The 21,401-nt window shown below is 42.5% G+C and overlaps 1 protein-coding gene across 1 annotated transcript; it reads right to left on the bottom strand.

Moving 5' to 3' along the window:
• Positions 1 to 2,304: 2,304 nt before the first annotated feature.
• LOC117498958 (sodium/potassium-transporting ATPase subunit alpha-1) lies at positions 2,305 to 14,315 on the bottom strand. Its single transcript, XM_034151170.1, has 23 exons — positions 14,064 to 14,315; positions 13,598 to 13,708; positions 10,525 to 10,584; positions 9,689 to 9,790; positions 9,439 to 9,540; positions 9,248 to 9,361; positions 8,977 to 9,111; positions 8,745 to 8,862; positions 8,393 to 8,661; positions 7,998 to 8,306; positions 7,618 to 7,752; positions 7,292 to 7,484; positions 7,027 to 7,202; positions 6,809 to 6,945; positions 6,387 to 6,537; positions 6,108 to 6,276; positions 5,867 to 6,021; positions 5,654 to 5,777; positions 5,414 to 5,559; positions 5,174 to 5,304; positions 4,990 to 5,091; positions 4,205 to 4,296; positions 2,305 to 2,485 (listed from the first exon to the last, which is right to left on the bottom strand). Exons 1-23 carry the CDS (start codon positions 14,073 to 14,075, stop codon positions 2,457 to 2,459), a joined length of 3,072 nt encoding a protein of 1,023 aa, XP_034007061.1. The 5' UTR covers positions 14,076 to 14,315; the 3' UTR covers positions 2,305 to 2,456.
• Between the last annotated feature and the right edge of the window lie 7,086 nt (positions 14,316 to 21,401).

The raw sequence follows: 21,401 nt of genomic DNA, 5'->3' as shown, positions 1-21,401 counted from the left end.
TGGCACATAACTCTGTAACATGTATTGTTGACTGCAAACTTTACTGCTTATTTTGTCGTCTTCTGATAGAGCCTGGCTTGCGGCTAAATGACTTGTTTGATAGTTTAAATACCTGCACTAATGGTTAGATTAATCTAAATAAAAAGGGGGAAAACTAAATTGGAAACACAAGTTATTTGCATATTAAAAGTGATTTAAAAGTGATGCTTGGGATTACACAGCAAGGATAGGCCAGGCCCCCTTAAACTCTGGGGCCCCTCATAGTATAGCATATGGGCTGCACATACTTGCCACTATCTCTGCAAGCTCCAGGAGGCTCCCTGACCTATGACGCCCCCTGCGGAGATGGAAGTTGTAGGAGGGGGGGTGCGTTCCATGCAGAGACCCTGTCGATTATAACATTACAGCCATGCTAGCAAGTTTAGCTGTACTGCAACCTGTATTTGGATCTGTTCCAGAAGCTTTTAAACCCTTTATCCCAAACACAAATGGGAGATTTGGTCTTTCATCCCTTGATCTACGCCTGTAACCAGCCATGGAATTCAGCCACTTGTTGTTGTATGTACAGAGAGGAAAACATGAGTCTGCATTCCCTCCATAACAGAGCTTCATATTTCATACATTTCTAAGGGCAAACCAGTGAAAAAGAAAAGCCACGTTTCTAATAGCACCAAACTCCAGCATTGGGGTACTTTTGTATTCAGATAGGCTGTTCCTGTGTATTCTAATGGACGTTATCAGTTATACTATCTGCGCCAACTGACAAGATAACCCTGATAGAGGGAATATTTCACTGCGAGAGCTTTAACTTCTATCTATTCAGGGCTTTCACTTCTCTAAAATATGAAACACAACACAGCAAATAAACAAAATATTGGTAAACAAACCAAACCACAGGTGGACTTAATGCCCAGATGGACACACAGCAGGTTCTGTGGAGGAGCGGGCACACCCACGTATATTTGGGGGTGCACGTGCATATTTTTGTTTTGGTGAGTGCATTGAAGCCCATGCATGTGCCATGAGTGTAGTTTGCGTGTTGCCAGGGCCACTCTATAAATAGCCCAGATTTTATTTAGATGTTGGAGGGAAGGAGAGCAAGTGAGAGAGAGAGCACTTGCAAATGAGTTGCCATAGCAACAGGCACGTTCAGGGGCCCTGCTTGTGAACGAAGGATGAAGGTATGATAATGTCAGTGTCTGTCTGCTTCCTCTTTCTCTCTCGCTTTCTTTCCCCATGATACATTCATCTCAACTAAACATGACAAATCATCGGAAAAGCAGCCATGCACAATAGTTTAAGCATCAAATCATAATAAGATGATTAATTACACGCATTGAAAGAGCGCTCAGATATTCGTTGTTGTCAAATCGACTCGCTTTGTTTCCCATCTATCAACCTTTCTTGCCATTTCTCTACATCCCTCCATCCTTGTATTAGCACTCTCGCTGTGTGTCTCACACCAGCACCCACTGCTGCAAAATAACTCAACTGGTAAGAACAATCAGAACTTTTTTAGTATTAAGTGTCTAATTGTGTGCGAAGCAGCCCATCTGTGGCCAAGATGGTAAAGCATTAAAATGTGTACACACACACACACACCAGAGGGGTTGAGGGAGAAGGGGGTGTTCATAATGACCGGGGTAAACACAAAGTAGATAGCACTAGAGTGGTCTCAGTTCATTTTCACTGAGAGCCTCTTTGCATTAGCGTGCAACGGAGCAATCTATTGCAAACACCATTGTGGTAGACTGGCTCTTGAGATAACACACACACACACACACACACACACACTGCCCCGACACGCTTTCCTTAATATCGGCCAGGTAAAGATAAAACCATGGGAAAGTAAACATTTCATTAAGTGAAATTAAGTGATGTTGCAGATAACACTGATGAGTCAATCAACAGATAATGAACTGATTTTGATTGGGGCGATCAGTTACTTGAGTCCCAAGTAAACACAGTTAATCTAACACTAACATTTGATTACATTTTCCGTTTTTGATGAGAGAAAGCTTTTGCTTTTCAATGTATGATGTATTATTTCTCTTTTATCACAATTGTTTTTGTTTAAATTCATGTTCCCCTCTTTTCTAAACAAATGTAGCTCCAGAACCGAAGTTTGGGACCTGTTGAGGTGGATAATCCTGTCCCCATGGGTCACCGGATCTGACTCACTGGTACATATCTATTGAGCCTTGAAACAACATCCTGCAGCTAATCCTGCTTTTATCATCCATGTGTCAGAGAAGCAAAAGTGTGTGCAAAATATCAAAACAAATTCCTGAGTGGACGTCAATGTAAAATGGTGCGGAAATGTTTTATTGTGAATGACATAAACATCAAAATATTCTTCCATGCTTTGTATTTTTGAGGTCTGAGCAACATCTCAGAGAAATATGTAACATGGCAGTAAATAACGATGAAACACTGACTGTGCTCTCCGTGGGGACTCAGTAGTATGTCTCTTGCTCCACCCAGCCTAAAGACAAAAGGAGAAAAAAGAAGAGTTAGGGGCATTCTCGGGACGTTTTGCCACACATCTGCCATCTAAATTGTCTATTTTTGTCCTGAATTAAGCCGAGACTTTCTTGAATATATCGTTTTTCAAATAAATCTCGTAATATATAATATAAAACATTTTGCAAGTTACTTCCCCATCACCGGAAGGACTATACACGTTAATAGAAGCCAGTGTGTACCTAATTGACCTTCTTTTGCCAGGCCTTCCTTAACCAAATCTCCATTTTATTTATAAGCGGTAAACCCTATGAACCTAAGTCACATGTGTCAAACTCAAGGCCCGGGGGCCAAATCCGGCCCGTGGTGGATTTAATTTCGGCCCGCAGGATAATTTCTAATTACTATTAGATCTGGCCCGCCGGTATATTGCACGCACACCTTCACTCAATCCTGAGGATTTCCTCCGCTCAGAGCCTGACCCCAAACATTGATGAACTTGCACCCAAGATGAGATGCCAAGTATCTGGCTTGAACTAGCATCACAGAGCAGCAAACTGAGTATAAATGGATGTTTCCTTTTGCACTTTTTTTCTTGCGACAACAGGGCATGTTTGTTTTTTTCTTTGAGGGAAATAGTTTTTTTGAAGCTGTTGTTGGCCTGTGGAAAAATGTAATCATAAGAAATGACTCCGGAAAAGCTGCAGGTAGAGCCATAAGAAATGAATGCAACTGATTATTTAATGTTTAATGTTGTTTTTATAGGCAATCATTTAAGCTTTGTTAGTTCCAGGTTTAATATGTGCAATAAGTTCATTTCAATAAGTTTTGCAATAAACATTGAACCAGTCCGGCCCTCGACTAGTACCCATTTTTTTATTTTGGCCCACTGTGTATTTGAGTTTAACACCCCTGACCTAAGTGATAAAAATCACCGTGCTAGATTTGTTTTCCACTCTTGAGTTAAAGCTTTTTTTGGCCCATGATTAAACAATTATCTGAAGGGCAGTTAGCTTTTAGCCACAGTGGGAAAATCTCTTTCTGAGATGCTTTGTTCAAATTAATCCCTAAAAAGTGTAAACCGTGCAGTTTAACTTGTTTTTCTCGGTCTGATTGAAACACATTATTCAGCATGGATGGGCAACGGGATGTTCACTGATCTGTGCTGCGGGGCTCAGATGTTACAGACCCACACACACTAACACACACACAGATACAGCTGCTTTAAAGCCAGGCCTGCATGCAGGTTCTGCTCAGCTTCGTGGGTGGAACAATGCATTAACAAAGGCAGGGTTGAGGGTTGAGATCCCACTGGGCCGAGCCATCTGTCACAGTTCACTGGTCTGTGTGCAGACGCAGTAATAGCAGAAATAACACACACAGAAACAGAGGCACGAAAAAACCTCATGTGTTTTAAGCTAGCAGGATATCTCAAAACTCTATACATTTTCAATGAAGTGTGGTCGAAAGCAATGTATCTCCAAGAAGTATACTATTTATGAGATAGGAAAATAGCCTTTTTATTTGTTCTGCATGACTTTTTTTTAAAGATAAACCAATGGAGTTTCTAATGGTTATTGAAGTAGGAACATTCGATTAAACCATAAAAAAACACAACCAATTTTGAAGTGTTGAGAGACACTTTGAGCGGCATCACATTTTCAGATTTCTCATCGGGGAAATAAGAAAATCCCCTGCATTACATCCAAAATGTGTACTAAGAGAGGAGAGAAGATCTTACCGCCTGGGTTGCGTCTGAGGATATATCTTCTGCCTTCATCATACAGGAAGATGAGGAGGGAGTAGGGCAAGGCACAGAACCACCAACATGGCCTAAGATAGGGATCGACAGACACAAAGATTGAGCACATCACATAGAGACTTTACATAACATGTCTTGAAAGTGTGGCCTGTTTCAGAGCTTGTTCAAAGCAAAAGAAAATATGTATTAACTGATTTATTTAGCCAAATGTTATGTTCAATTCATTCCTGCAGAGAACTTTATATATAATTGGAGAGATAGCGATCCAAGACAGAAATAAAGAAGCAAAACAAACACAGACGAGACAGAAATAGGAGCACTAGACTCTCAGAGGGAAAGGAAGAGAAGCCGGGGTTAGTCAAACATCGGCAGAGAGAAAGGGGAGTGGGTGGGTGAAGGGTTAGAAGATTAAAGGCAGAAGCAGGAGAAAGGGAAGAGGCAAAACAATAATGAGGAGAGAAAATACGGTGGGATTTCAGCGACATGCTTTTATGGCGCTCTATGTGACTCTGTTGGGCAAAGAGTCTCATTAATACAGAAGCTCTCCTGCTTCATTCTGCCTCTGAAGTGGAAATTACCAGTGACAAGATATTATCCACCTTTTTTCTGACAAGATAATAGGCGCTTTCACACCAAGTACTTTGCCGTACTTAGTTCATCAGAACTCTTTAGTTCAGACTAGGTACCGACTAAGTGGCATAGGAACTTAGTAAATTGCCCCCTATATAATGTGTATTTAATGTGCCAGTGTGTGCTTTACTCACTTAAGGGGGTACATTCTGAGGGCAATGTCCATGCCCGGGCAGTATGACAGGAAAGCAGCCAGAGCTGTCTCCTCGAACAGTCCAAAGATCAGGATACGGTTCCTTTGGAGGCAAGGCAACAGAGTTAACTTTTGCAAAAGCCCAGGGTCATTTTACAAAGGTCAAAGCGTTTAGATGTACATACTTCATTCCTTGTTGCAGGATGGAGTTCCTCCTGGTCTTACAGATGATGAGATCGGCCCACTGGACGACCACAATACTGGCGAAGAACGCTGTGTGACATGTGAACTCTATGATCTTTCTGCGCTCGTATGTCTGGAAGAGGGAAAGAACATTAGCTCAAATAATCTTCCCTTTAATATTTGAATGAGCTGTCATGAGCTGAACATGTCATAGCATGCTTAGAAACTAGAGCGCCACTTACCCACTGCTGTCCGTAGCTGTCTTCCAGGTCATTTATAGTTTTGTCGTCCCACTTCATTCTGATCCCCAGCAGGTCCATGGGGAGGAAGCCGTTTTCAGCCAGGATCACAAAGTATGTGAAGAACCCAGCTGTGGCCTGCATCATACCTAACGGACAAGAAGAAGAGCAGTTTTATGGCTCTAGATAAAAAAAAAGAGTAATTTCTGTTTCAATGCTTCAATATACTTCGGGAAAGCTTACCAATCTGTCCGTAGGCTATACTGATGAGCCTTTCATTTACAAGTTTATCTGTTTTGGGGTTTCTGGGCTGTCTCTTCATGATGTCGCTCTCAGCTTCTTCATAAGCCAGGGAGATGGCAGGTACCTGGGAGAAAACAAAAATAAAAAGGTCAATTCAATATTTGATTTGACAACCATAATAAATAAGGCCATCTGTCATGTCAAAGAGCTCACCATGTCAGTTCCCAAGTCGATACAGAGGATGGTGACGGTTCCCAGGGGCAGAGGGATGTTGGCGCAGATGAAGAGGAGGAAGGGTGAGATCTCAGGGATGTTACTGGTCAGAGTGTAGGCGATGGACTTCTTCAAGTTGTCGAAGATCAGACGGCCTGATGAGAGAACAGAGTGATTAGTATTGTGTACAATCCTGCAGCTGAAAGGGCTTTAAAGTGTTCTGTTAAGTACAATCTGTTACCTTCTTCCACTCCAGTGACGATGGAGGCAAAGTTGTCGTCCAGCAGGATCATGTCGGCGGCCTGCTTGGAGACGTCAGACCCAGAGATGCCCATAGCGACACCGATGTCAGCCTTCTTCAGAGCAGGAGAGTCGTTCACACCGTCACCTGTCACAGCCACAATGGCTCCCTGCGGACAGAGGGGAGAGAAGCGTTAGTGCGTCAAGATGTATGTTTCTGAAAGCTTTAAATCCTGATTTGCGTCAGTGAAAATGTTTTTAAATTCTCTTTGATGCTAACCTGTCTCTGGCATCCTTCCACAATGATCAGTTTCTGCTGAGGGGAGGTTCTGGCGAAGACGATCTCAGTGTGGTACTTCAGCACATCGTCGAGCAGCTCGGGGGTCATTTCCTTCAGCTCACCGCCGTGCACGACGCAGGCCTTGGCATCCCTGCAGAGGAAATCACAGCAGCATTAGGCTAACAGTTTTAATCCCACTTCCTTTTAAACATGATGAGTATAAGTTAGGCACCAGCTCAGAGACCCATGGATTTGTCTACAGTGAATTAATGACAAAAACGTTTTAACTGAGTAGAACGCTGGGCCTCATTAGCCAATGCTGATTGAATTTTGCTCCATTAGCCCAAGAATTAGGAAGAACTGCCACAAAAAAAGAGACATGTCTAGAAGGACGATGTCATTTAGCTCAGCTGTGTACTAACCTGGGGTTGACCTCAGAGACGGGGACATTCAGACGAGCAGCGATGTCTTCAACTGTCTCGTTGCCCTCAGAGATGATACCCACACCCTTAGCGATAGCCTTGGCTGTGATGGGATGGTCACCTGTCACCATGATAACCTGAGAGGGAAGACAAGTGTTAACACATAACCTGATTGAGGTGTTGCTTTTGAAATGATAGATATAGACCTAGTTACATACCTTGATTCCAGCGCTCCTGCATTTTCCGACAGCATCGGGCACAGCAGCACGAGGAGGGTCGATCATGGACATGAGGCCGATGAAGCAGAGGTTCTCAGTGGGGAAGTTCGTCTCCTCTGTGTCAAAAGCAAAGCCTTCTGGGAACTGGTCGTCGGGCAGGTTGAACTGGCAGAAACCTGAGACAGAAAGGCAGACAATGCTTGTCAGAAGTCCACATATCTCTTCCGAACCAAGGGTGTAGCTATAGAATGAAGCTATGTATTACCTAGCACTCTCTCTCCTAGTCCTCCCAGCTCAACGTAGGCGTTCTGGAAAGAATCTTTCATCTCGTCGTCCAGAGGCTGCTCTTTGCCGTTCATCATGATGGTGGAGCAGCGGTCCAAAATCCTCTCTGGGGCGCCCTTCATCACCAGCAGCTGTTTGGACTCTCCAGGTGTTGCATTCTTGTGGATGGAAAGCTGTAGGACAAGAGGAAGAGTGGATTTAATGACTTGCCCTGATTCCAAAGAAACAGAGACATAATCAAACCCAACCACTAGAGGGCGTAAATCAACATGTCCCACTTCAAATGTACAACCAATGGGGTTTTACCTGGTATTTGTTGGTGGAGTTGAATGGGATCTCAGCAACCTTGTAGTATTTGTCTCTCATGTCGCCAACGGGTCCACAGCACAGCTCAATGCACTTCAGCAAGGCAGCTTCTGAGGCGTCACCGGCTACATCTCTCTGTTTATTTAAGCAGACGACAAAGTGTTTGATTAGTGGGTTTGACTCAAAAAAGACATAATTAGTATTTCTTCTTTTATAATATACTGTGCATGAATATTGACATAACACAGAGAGAAAAACAACACTTTGAATAGCATTCAATAACATAAAACAGAATGTTATAAGGAGGGAAAGTATTCCATGAGGTGATCAGGGTACATTCTACATTCTTTTTTGAAGGCTTACTGCAATAAGCATCTTACCTTCAGGATGGGGACACCGGACTGCTCTGCCAGGAAGACGGCGCGGTTGCAGAGGCCGGCGATTCTGGCGAGGGCACCCCATGTGGCGGAGCTCCTGTCGAAGGTGGCACCGCTCTGGTTCTCCGTGGTGTCGGCCTCGTGGATCTGGTTGTCGAACCACATGTGGGCCACGGTCATCCTGTTCTGGGTCAGGGTGCCGGTCTTGTCGGAGCAGATGGTGGAGGTGGAGCCCAGGGTCTCCACGGCTTCCAAGTTCTTCACCAGGCAGTTCTTCTTGGCCATGCGCTTAGCGGTCAGGGTCAGACACACCTACAGACAGAAACCAAGTATTAAATACTTTACACTAATAATATATTCAGATAAATTATACAGAGATGGTGTACACTACAACTCACAGTGACTGTGGCCAGGAGACCTTCTGGCACGTTGGCGACGATGATACCAATGAGGAAGATGACGGCCTCCAGCCAGCCATACCCAAGGATGAGGGAGAGGACGAAGAAGGAAACACCCAGGAAGACGGCCACGCCAGTGATGATGTGGATGAAGTGCTCGATCTCCTTGGCGATGGGAGTTTTGCCACCATCCAGACTGGAAGCCAGACAGGCGATACGACCCATGACGGTACGATCTCCGGTGTTGATGACGACTCCTCTGCAAGTACCTAGAGAGAGAAATGGAGGTGATGAAGTTAGAAAATGATGACCCGGTGAATTTGGTCTTGTCGGCTAATTGTCAGATCTCTACCTTCAACACAGTTGGTGGAGAAGAAAGCGATGTTCCTGGTTTCCAGAGGGTTGTCGGCGGAGAAGTCGGGGGTACGAGACTGAGGCTCTGACTCACCGGTCAGAGAGGAGTTGTCCACCTGAGAAATGAAAATAATGTCAGCGTTCATTATCAGATGTAAAGAAGCTTATGTGCTGTTTCAAGCCACAATGCCTGTCAAATCTGATTAAAACAAGTTTTTCAGGTTTTGCACCTTGCAGCCGCTAGCGGAGACGACACGCAGATCAGCAGGGATCCTGTCACCGCCTTTCACCTCCACCAAATCTCCAACCACCACTTCCTCAGCGTTGATGTTCTTCTTCTCGCCGTCACGGAGGACAAGGGCTTGCTATAAGAACAAAAGGTGAAATGATAAGTGTTTAGTGAAATTCGTGCAACATTTTGAGCAACTGGATATATTAAACATTAGGCCATTTTGCAAATAATACAATTATTTAAAGGTACAATAGTCAGGAAAAGCTCACCTGTGGGACCAGGTTCTTGAAGGAGTCCATGATCTTGGAGCTCTTGGCCTCTTGGTAGTACGAGAAGCATCCAGTGATGATGACGACAGCAGAGAGCACCACACCCAGATACAACTACATAGGAGAGAAAAGCATGTTAGTCATTTAATCTTTCTTTGATGAATATCACACTCTAGGAAACATTTCCTTACGTTATCGTTGGCGGGTTCATCTTCAGAAGCCGCCTGGATACCATAAGCCAGGAAGCAGAGGAGAGCACCGATCCAGAGCAGCATGGAGAAACCACCGAACAGCTGCGAACAAAACAACATCAAGTTTCAAGTTCCATCTTGCATTGGATCTCAGTGAATTTGCATTAAATATGCAAATTCACTAAGGTTTTGCATGCTAAATCTTGCACTCCCAAACTGGTATTTCCTGCTGGGAAGAAGTCACTTTTACCTGTCTGCAGAACTTCACCCATTCAGGCGTTGTGGGGGGAGGTGTGAGGGCGTTAGGGCCATCTCGAAGCAGGATCTCTTTCGCTCTGGCGTTGGAGAGACCCTAAAAGAGACGTGAAAAACAGGTTTAGCTATGTCAGCTTAAATAGCATGCATACTTTCATACAGTTAAACCTGTGAGGAGAGTTTAGTGCAGGGAAACACTATAAAAATAGGTCTTCTAGGTAAACATCTCGCTTTTACTTCAGTAGGTAAGGGATAAAGTAGGGTTAAAACAATCGGAAACACATCCACAGAAAGAAAAAATGTCAGTAATCCTAAAATGACTGTTTCCTTCTTTCACAAGCCCATAAGACTACATACTTTGTTTGCAGCTTGTGGTATCACAGTGTGAGAGACAGGGTAATCGGCTTCTTTCTGTTATCATTTAGAGTGTCAACAAGGTCATGTTTTCCAAATGTTAAAAACTCGAAGATTTAAAAGTAGAGTTTGACTGAAAGTTTCTTTTTTTCCGGTTGCTACCGGTGTCCCTGTGTGAATGAAGTCTTTGTTTTGGGGCAGACAGCTCAGATTTCAGTGGATAATCAGCATCAGTCAAGCATTTGGCTAGCTTTGGGCTGTATCGGGTTGTGTAATGGGATAAAGTGTGTGGTGCTTGGTAAAGCCCATAGCTTTTTGTACAATGTGAAAGAGGGTCAGTCCACCCAGATAACAACAATTTCTCTTCCTTGCCTCTATTTGTGTGCTTTTGACCTCAGTTTGTACAGTGAGATCTTCCCTGTAGCTCCCACACACACACACTCAAAAAGTAAACACACACAAATGCAGACTACTCACCCTGGAAAGGTCGGTACCATATTTTCTGTGCAGTTCATCCAAGGTTAACTTGTGATCATCCTATGGAGAGGAGGGAGAGATTGTGAGACATTTAGTAGCAAAAATCCGGATGCAGATATTATCTCCTTTGAGGATTATAAAAATGTCCTGTCTTTCAGAGGGACACAGGGGGAACATAAAGATGACAAGGCAAAATGGGCCATCTGATCAGGATTACGGAACGCACGCCGGTCCGTACAGTGTGATTTTAAGATTAGTTGAAGCAGACGTTGAGAGTCAGTTGATGATAGAGAAGTGGCAGCCAAACACCAGAGTTAAGCTGGGTTGCGTTTGGACTCATTCAAACTGTTTGCTGAATGAAACACCCCATCCAGCCACTGATACACTGATGTTTGCTGGAGTAGCGCTCATGTGTTTTGGGTAGAGCCGAACTCACGGCAATACCAGAGTCGTCAAATGAAGTAGCTATCTGTTGATCTTTAAATGAGCCGGGGGAAGAAAATTCAAATTACAGTGGATCTGCAAATGAACAACCAGAGAAGCTGGCGTGCCCACACTGTGTTTGTTGAATAACGCCTACAGCCAGTGATGAATACAGATTATTCCTGTGTCATTTGGATGATCTGCAATAATATCTGACTCCCACCGTTCTTTCTTTTTTTGTCATACTGTGTTAAACAACTGTGATCTTTATACCAAGTGTTGTGTTTTTACCACCTTCACATAAGTGACAAATTATTGTTGTGATAGACTGCTGTGGAATTTTCCATTTCAGTATTGCATTACTGTTTTTAAGCTACACAGATTGCTACATCCTAACAACGAGTCTATCATTATTTACGTGTGTCATGTAGGAAATTGTTATCATTATTGTAACGTAATGTTGAGCTTGTTGTACATATAGCATGGTTATTTAGTTGACTCCCATGTAATGATCTGTACTGAAAGCAAATGTGCTATGAAAGATGGGTGATGTGTTCCCGGCGACTGTAGCTCCATGAATGAATGACTGAATGAATGAGGCGTCAGTTCACACCACTAAAGGACCCATTGTATTATTTAAGTACAAGCTTACATTGACATTTTAAGGTAAATATTTCACATCCACTGTATGAGAAATGCATTTACATTATAAAAATGTAAGGTCCTAAGCTGTAAGGGAAGAAGTGACTTTACATTCATGCATACTCAAGATTAGTGGAAGAAATGGGTGAAATTGCAGTCTTTCCCGCCATGCCATTGTTTTGCATCAGCCAACAGAGGAAAATCACTATTACGGCTCATATTTGGATCATGTCTTGAATGGCAAACACTATTGAGGTTGTCAAATTCTATATTTAGCATTTAATGTTGGACTTTGTCACATTTGATCAAATCACAGCTTTATGGGGATAGCTACTATTGTCTTTAGCTGGACTTTGTCGCCTCATTTAATTGTACGATGCCGCAAATATGATGGTGCAATAATCATTAACATGTCGGCATAAAGACACCGACCTATTATTGTTTTACTACTGGCCAATTATTTTTTAATTGTAGTTTAAATCTGAGAATCAGCGATGCGTGATGGTAAATGACTTTGCCCCTTTTTGTTCCCAAAGTCAAACTCTCTGAAACACAATGCAGGAGTCACTAAAGACACCGCCTGCTGTTAATCCCAGTAAATGATATGCTAGGGAGGTTATGGCCTATTGGCGATACGGTTGCTATGGCATTGAGATGTCCTTCAGCGGCGGTAGGACTTTGAGATCTAGTTAAGACGCACCGAGAACAATTATAATTAATATGTCACCACGATGCGTATTTTACTGCCTAATAACCTGCAGTCCTCTGTGACCTGCTGGGTGACATTGAGCCTGGAATGTGGAGAAAATTGCACTTAATATTAAAACTGGCAACAAGCCACAGCATCCAAGTTATTGCAGTTTGTTGTACTTTGGCATACCTGCGGCAAACTGACAGCATTAATCTGCACCTTCCACTGATGACCTTGTGAGAGTCAAAGACAAGTCTATAATACAGCGAAATGTTCAGAAATGGATTATAATGTTATTATCAAATCTTTCACTAGTTTTCAGTAATGTCTGCTTCGAGCTTTGACATGAACATGACACCTGAATGTGCCTTTTGTGAACTGACCTTGTGAAGGACACTTTCCTGCGGGAGTTAAAAGACGCTTTGTCTTGAAGAGGACATTCTTTAGTTTACGGCTAAAGACTGAAGTGAGAACCTCTTTGGTAAACTTTACAATAAGTAGAAATAATTGAACTTTAACAACTTCAATAAATGCATTTTTTTTTTAGAACAGCAAGTGGTTTGACATTATTAATTAGCCCTTCTCATTAACTAGGGGATGAAGTTAATGCAAGAATGACCTTGGGAAATGACCTCTGAGAGCTTCAGATACAGACTGAGAAAACGCTGACACCAGTGGAAATTTGGTGACTGTTTTACACAGGAAACCACCAGAAACTCTATGCACACTTCTTTGCACTAACTCTGCACTTTAGTTTCCGCGGCTAGAGATGACTACACGTGATTTAAGAGTTTGAAAAGAACTAAGAAGCAGAATAATAAACGTTTACAGGCTGCAGTAAAAGTGAGTGTTTTGAGAAACTGAAGACAATAATGACAACAGAGCCTCTCAGCATAGAAAACTAATCCACATAAGCATGACTTAGAAGTTAAGTATGGCTGCGAACTCCTTAATGACATGTGACAGTACATGCATGGGGTGTAAGTAGCAATCTTTATGAAATACGGGGCAGACGGTTACATCTCATGTGACTAGCCATGAGGTCAAAGCAGCGGTCTGTCTCAGCCGTGACTGTGTCATTGCTGTGACCGTACATTTTGCCTTAGTGACCAACATGGTCTGAATCAGGCAAAAATATGTTAACGGGAGGACATGCTTTTAAAGTTCAACAAGGTGGTTCTATTTAATGTCTGTTCATTTCAGTTAGAAGATGGATTTTGAAAGTTTGAAACACTTTTGAGGGTTTGAGTTACTGAAATAGCTCCACACAAGTATTTAGGACAATTATAGGTTTATTTAAAGTTTTTTTTCACTTACCAGGTCAACTTCTTTCTTGAGTTCTTCCATATTCTTAAGCGCCCTGGCTTTCTTGGATGTCTTGTCCCCGCCATCTGACGTGGCTGCCAGTTTGTACTCCTCTTTCCCTCGCTGAATTGAAGAAAGTGAGACAAAATAACATAGGACTTGAGCACACGTGGTAATTTTGCTCTGCAGCTTCCTCCTAAATTGCAAGAGCCGAGAACAGTGTCAACGTTGCTGTTCAAACAAGCTGCGTTAATCATTGTCAGAAGGACTGTGAATAACTCTCATAAAAGTTTCCAATTTAAAAGAGTTTAAAAGAGTTCCCTCAAAGTTCACAGCCGATTTGGAAAGTACTTCAGGCAATAGCTTGAGACAAAAACTTTGAGTGTAGGCTCAAAAGTGAAAAACATAACCAGCTTAATCTTAACCTAAAGAATCTGAGAAACTAGTCCAAAGCATGTGACAAAGCTCCAATACTTACTCCCAGCCCCATGGTTGCAACGCAAGTCTGAGAACAGGCAATCCAATTGTCTTTTTAAATTGCAACGTTCCTACTCCGCCTCTCTCTCTCTCGCACACCACTCTCTCTCTCTCTCTCTCTGCCTCCTGTTCTTCCGCACTACACCGAGCAGAGAAGATAGGTTGCTGCACATTAGCCAACCCTTTATAGTGCCTACTGGCTCACCTGCCCCGAGAGGAGGAGCTTTGGAAGGGGGAGAGGGGGGAGGAGGTGGAAAAGGGTTGAAACTGGACAGGTGAGTGGTGGTGTTCAGGGGGTGTGGGGTGGGGTGGGCATTAGTAACGGAGGAGTATAGGACAAAAGGGGAGGGGTTGTTCTTGCTCAACTTCCTGGTTTTGTTCTCACCGCTTCCCCTCCTCTTCTTTCACTTACTCATTTACTCCTATCTATTGCTTTTTTTCTGACCGGGGTAGGTGGTGCAGACGACTCGAACGCCCTTCAGAACTTGTAATGTCTCTGCGCTTCGTTTACAGTACAAACAGGGACGTCCGCAACTAAAAAAAGCAAGATAGTGGAAAAAGTGAATGGCAGACATGGAGAGATAAAATCAGAGCTAGAAAGGTGAAAGTCCACTTCTGCAGGTGACTGATTACCCAAAGCTGAACTAGTTCTTCAAGTGCCTCACTTACTAACTAGTACCGAAAGAGAAGAAAGGTTATTAAAGCTGTGTTTTTCCCAAGAGAGAAGTTGGATAAAAAGGTTGCTCATAGCAAAGATAACAAGTGGAATGCAATGGGAGGAATCCACTGATCCTTTGGCTTTCCCTCTCTGTCTCAGGTCAATATGCCCTGCACAAAAATACCATGTCATTGATTCTAAAGTCCTTTCACCTCGGGGAAAGTCAAAAGACCGTGACTGGAATGTGTTTTCATAAAGCTAACCCATTGTGTTAAGCATACATTCACATTTCTGCAACACTCAAAAAGGTCCTTGACTGACTGCATGCGGCACCCATAGAGTGTCACAAGGATTAATATACGTTAATCATGAGAAACGCAAAAGAAAAAAATGTGTGGAGAGATCTCTAAGAGTTCAGGTCAGATTGCATTGTTCAAGTTGGCAACGATCAGCGATGACTAAACAAGGAAATTCATTAAATTGTATTTATTTAGACGCACTACCAGGAACTGAAAAGAGCTACACTAGTAAGCCCCACCTTAGTGTTCCTAACAGAAATCTTAAGCAACGCCATAAAGTTGAACTGAGAGGCTTTTAAATGAATGATTGAACCACCTAATGCCCCTGACATACTCTGTGTCCTTGAACAGACAAAAGGGTTTTCTAAACTCAAGCTGGTACAGGAAAGCTCAACACCAAAAAGAAGTATAACATATATATTTGTGCTGGAGAGCTACAGCTTATTAGCCCCCGTTTGATCTGTTATCTATGGCTGCCACCTTAGCTCATGACCCTGACGTCCCCTGAAACCATGAAGTGCTCTTCCTGTTCATTGAAACCTCGCAGGCAGACGGAGGAGGGTGGGGGGTGGGGGGGGGTCGTCCTTGTTGGCGGGCTGGTGGGGGTTGTTGGATATGTTTGTAGTAAACTTCCTACTGTTTATAGTCACTAGACTATGCAGGGAGGAGGGTGTCACAGGTGGAAGGAGTATTCAGATATTTGACATACTTCATAAAAGTACTGATACACACAGTAAGACTATGGTACAAGGAAAAGTCCTGTTAGTAAGTATAATCAGCTAAATGTACCCAATTCAAGAACATCTAATAATAAATAAATTATAACATTACATAAAAGATTATTAATGCTGGTTATTTATTAATTAAAAACAATCATTATTCAATAATTCAGCAACGTTTTGCTAGTTGAATTTATAATCTAATATATATAATTTGTGTTTTTTTACGCATTATAATTAAAGTAACTAGTAACTTAAGCTGTGAGTAAAAAGTTCAACACGATCCCTACATAATTGTAGTGGAGAAGGGGTCTAAAAGTACGTAAGTAAAGGCAGCAGTGTATTGAATTCAATGTGTTCTAATTCTATTCATGAGGGTGAAATAGATCCAATAGAAAGAAGAAGGCTATGCAAGAGTTCAGTTTGAAAAACCCTTAAGGGGACAGTTGAAAGAATGAGATGTGTTTTCCCCGTGGTGGTGTATATGACCAGGTAATAGCTGTAGCTTGCCACAACACAATAGAGCCCATCGAAACTGGATTGTGGTGCATTTTCTTGCGCTGAAGAGCATTTGGATGCTAACTAACAACATGTGCTTCACAGCCCATCATGTCAACAGCTGTGGATGTGCGGGAACATATTTCCAGCACCTGTCTCCAAAGCTGTAGCCACACCTTCTATGCAAACACATTTCTATTTACACTCTCCTTTTGCAGGATTTGTATATGAGCTAGTTTAATTATGTGGGAAATCGACCTCCCATGCAGCAGAGATGTCTTTCCCCCATCAATAAAAAGTCAAAGCGCAAAACCAAGATTGAGCCTCCCTCTGAGTTTGAATGCGTCTGACGGAGGGTTTCAGCCCCATAATTAATGCCGTTTACGTTCTTGTTTAACCCCAAACAATGTTCTGCCATGCAAAAACAGTGAAGGAGCTGAAGACGTAAATCATGGCCTTTGGAATGTCACTGTAGTATAAACACAGGGAGTAATAGTGATATCATTATAGAAAACAAATGCAACATATTAGCATTAGATGTGATAAACATAGGGCACAATGGATTCTAATTTCAAGGTTTAATACAAAAATGTTTCAGACTTTGCAGATAGCTTTGTGTTACATTGCTAAACATTCTGTTTCTTTCCGTTCTCCTGTTTGCTACAAATTCAGATTCTTTCTGACTCTGTAGAACATTACAAATCTATAAATCATTCTGGCTATAGGAGTCTGAACTAAAAGTAAACCGTCTTCTCCCTAAAGGTGTTTGTGGAAGTGCTTTGTAAATGTTTCACTTGGCTGCAGGTTGCCCTTGTAGTATTCAAGCTGTGCTGAACTTTAGACCAAGTGTGACGTAGGGGCCTTTTAACATGCTTAATAATCTAACCGGAACCACCAGAGTTTTTAAACTGTTATTATTTGACAGAAGCCTAGCACTGATTGACACAAATGGAGAGAGCCAACGTCTATCCTAACAGATAAATGATGACTCCATTGTTACTAACTTTACACTCTGATACTGGCAGGCTGTCTGAAGTTGATTTGGCAAAGATAAAAATGTGTGTTCACTGAGCAGTCTCGCCTTATTCTGGAATGTTGCTTCAAAATAAACAATTTTGTAAAACAAATGTCAATGAGATATTGCTCTGATACCAGACATTATCCGAGATAGCTGCCAAATGTCCTTAAACTGAGAGTAATTTAAGTATATGCACAAGTGTAACAGTCTTATATTGGATACAGTGGCAAGGCTGCAATCAACACTGGTTATCAGACCAAATGAATAACTATAGAGGTAGACTTTTACACAAATGTTAACTAGACGGCCTTGAGTGGCACCAACATATGTCCTGGCTACTTTCATTGTTATTTGAGCTGTGCTGGGGGGGGGGACAGTGGGAACCTTTGTTCACATGGGGAGGAAATTTGTCGCACTAAGACATTCCTCCTCCTTCAGGGGGGAGTACACAGACTAACATGTATTGTCTTCTCTAGCTGCCGTCACAAGATTTCAAAAACATTGTGACTTTTGGAATATTGAGATATTTTAGTTGGATTATGGTTATATTACAACAATGGGGAGTATTGGGAAAGGCAGTAGCGAGGAAGTGACTAACCACAGCCATGAGTGAAAATCCATCCCACCACATTTCATGCAGTGTTTCTCAGCCCACTGAGCTTCCAGGACTCCCACAATACACTGCAGTATTGAAAAAGCACAACAGTAGTTATTTAACAACCACAACTGTCGACTCAAAACTATCAAATAGCAGCTGTTTAATACGCTTCCCAGGCGATTAACGTGCCTTTATTAGCGTACAATTGTCACGCTGCTTCTCACATGACCCTTCACATACTCCGTCCCTGGACGCTGTAAATTCTTCCATCTTCAAAGTTCCCCTGTAAATCAGCCTGTCATCACAGCGTAAAGACTGCAAATGCATAGCATAACAACGGCCCTGTTTAGACCTGGCATTAACATCAGTCTCTTGTGATCACAATGGACAGCTATGTTGTGAAAACAACCAGGACACATTGAGACTCAGACCGCTCTCGGAGGGGGTACGGGTCAAATATGGCCACGTTATTTTAGCAATGTGTAAGCAAGTGTGTTAACTGACTTGGCTGTCTACTTTAATCAGATCAAAGAAGACAATGAAGTTAGTGAAGTTTAGTGAAATGTTTGATTTACTGACGGAGGGAGTAGACCAACTCGCTCTTCCTTCTGTTGAACTTGCCGTGTCATCATTTCAGACAATTTGTTACAGAAAGCTAGTAGACCATAGCAGAAGCTGAAAGCAGAAGCTGTCTTATAGCAGCTACATGAGGAGAAGAAAGTATGACTCTATGGACATAATGAATGTATTAATCCACAATTGTGTTATACTCCAAACTGTTTTGAATTGAAAATGACCAAACAGCAGCATTATATCATAGCTCGAAAACATGTACAATGTGTTAGAACAACTGTGCTAATGCTATCCCAAAACATGGAGCATTAGCTGGTGACACTTGCCCTTGTTACTACGATGACGCACAACACTGTTATTGGCAGCTTTAATGCTTAAAGTGCCAATGCCATCACTAATCTGCCTTTGTATAAAGCACGTAAACAAACCAGTAATAGATTTTTGGGTTTCAGAGCAAACCCAATTTAAGAGAAAACTGAGGAAAACAAGAAATCTAGCAAGCATCATGGTCAGAGACTTGGTCCCAAAAAGAGACTTCACACACCTGCTCGAAATTCCCAGCCCAGGTGTTTGTGTATAGGGAAAGTGGAATCTTTCTGTTGACTCTTAGCGCCCAGCTTCTCACATTTCAATGTTTGAAAATGTATGTTGTGTTTGAGACATTGCTAGAGGATTACCGCTTTAACCAGAACGTAATAAATAATTAAGGGCTTTGTGAAGACATTGAAATGACCGTCCTATAAAAAAAAGAATCACAGCGAAGGGAAACATTGACACCATGGATACCAGATGTGTGACTCTCATCAACCCCAGATTTCTCGCCTGTCTGCTACTGTGGAATTCTGTGTCAAGGTCCAACATCCTTCTTCTTGAAAATATGTCAAAAACACAGATAAAGGTGACGACAGTAGGACAAAAACAGTCGATAAGACACAAAGATACGGAGCCAAGCCATAATGCCTCTGACAGTCGCTTTCTGTCTCAATTTGTAATACACAAAACGCCTTAATGTGAGACATTTGAATGTCACACTCAAATTACAACCAATAGGAGTCAAACAGGAAGTAACTTAACCCATGACCTTCTCACTCTACATGTTTAACTTAGGTTGTCAGAGAACAGAAATACGCAGTTTTAGAAGCCCAGGCACATGCAAATTGTATAAAACACACGACAGCCAGGGCATACTGTGAAAGAAAAGGGAAGACACAAAAGACAGACTGGTGCTATTTATAGATCCGAACATGTGCCAAAGAAACCCGGTTCCTTCCAGGCCAGCTTCAATTAAAGGGAAAGCAGGCGGGAATTATGAAGGTGGGCTTTTATATCAAAGGAAAACTGCTGCAGATCCAAATCACCGACGTCAGCAAGAGATACAACAGCTGATAGATCAAAATTGTAGTCAAAGTAAGCTTCGACAACAATCATGACATCACCGTGGCACCATGGAGACGCTCAGGTTTGGTTTGGTTGCATCACAAACTGTCCGATCACATTCCTCGTACAAATGTCGGCCGCCAGTAAATTGGGTTCTTGTCGGTTTCCACTTGGTTGATGATGATGACAGAGATCGAGTAATCTCTGAGAGATCTATGCATCGTTTATGCAGACCCCCCCCCCCCCCCCCCCACACACACACACACACACACACACACACACACACACACACACACACACACACACACACACACACACACACACACACACACACACACACACACACACACACACACACACACACACACACACACACACACACACACACACACACACACACACACACAGGAGGTCCTGCACATCCCTCTAATCTGGCACAAGGATTACGGATGCAATTAGAGGAATGAGAAAGTGAGATGAAGCCAAAGAGACATAGCGAGATATGTGCTTTCTGATAATTGTTTAATTATTATTGTTTTATTTATTTTGTTTAGGTCAATGTAAAGCATCTAAGTAGGTATTTGAAAAATTCCCACGAGCTTGATTTCCTTTAGGTTCCACTGATCATTACATCATACACTTTGAGAATTTGATTTGTATCTTTACCGGGCAGAAAATACTCTCACACTGGGAGGCTAGCGTCCTTATTTTTCATAACTTCGTATTAAAATAATAAAATCATAACCGTGCCAGCAGGCTTCATCAGGATTTATTTCTCATATAATTGTGCGTGCCCATCTTGATCTAGATATTGAAGCTTATCCTGTTGTGGAAATAACCAGGTTTGCCTGCCAGGGTTAATTATAACCCTGAAATCTTTGTCTCTTAGCCAAGGGACAGGTAAGACACCCTGTCACAGGATGAAATACCAGCAGAAATGAAGAGAAAGTGAAAAAATAAATCATAAAACTATATCCAGTACGCATGGTTTTATCTTCTAAACTGTAATAATTATAGATTGGAGAGCACAGACCTAACCCAAGGCCAACTTTTCAGATTTTCCAAGATGTTTTCCGTCATTCTGTGTGTTTCTGAGCTTTAATTCGGACTGGTGAAAGTACTTTGCCGTACTTAGTTCATCAGAACTTAGTTCATCAGAACTTAGTTCATCAGAACTCCCCGCACCCGCGACGTGCAATACCGAACCCGCCCCGCCACCCGCACATATTGCCAATTAGTTCCGCAAACCGACCCGACCCGTCGGCACAAGATCCGCAAACCGACCCGAACCCGCATATCCTATGAGCAGTGAAAACATGCAATTATTAACACACGCAGTTGCGTATTTGGCTCAAAAAGCGTGGGATGTTGGTTATTTTCTCCATCTAGGATGACACCAAAAGTCTCCCAGACGTTGGATTTCGCTCTTGAGGAAGAGTTATTGACAATGCCGTATTCTCCGCGGGTACCCGACCCGATGCAGGACTCTGCTGGAAAGGGGGTGAAAAGGTTCTCATGAACTAAGTTCTAGTTCTGGATTTTTTTGGTGGGAACGCACATTTTCGGAACTATACTGGGAAAAGTACTCCGGTGTGAAAG

The sequence above is a fragment of the Trematomus bernacchii genome, unplaced genomic scaffold, assembly GCF_902827165.1.
Source record: "Trematomus bernacchii unplaced genomic scaffold, fTreBer1.1, whole genome shotgun sequence".
Lineage (NCBI taxonomy): Eukaryota > Metazoa > Chordata > Actinopteri > Perciformes > Nototheniidae > Trematomus > Trematomus bernacchii.
This window is presented reverse-complemented; position numbering and strand designations above follow the sequence as displayed.

Coding starts and splice junctions, on each gene's coding strand:
- LOC117498958 (XM_034151170.1), bottom strand. Junction 5,560..5,653: donor TATAGCCTACGGACAGATTG/GTAAGCTTTCCC, acceptor CTTGTCCGTTAG/GTATGATGCAGGCCACAGCT. Junction 5,305..5,413: donor ACAGCTACGGACAGCAGTGG/GTAAGTGGCGCT, acceptor TCCCTCTTCCAG/ACATACGAGCGCAGAAAGAT.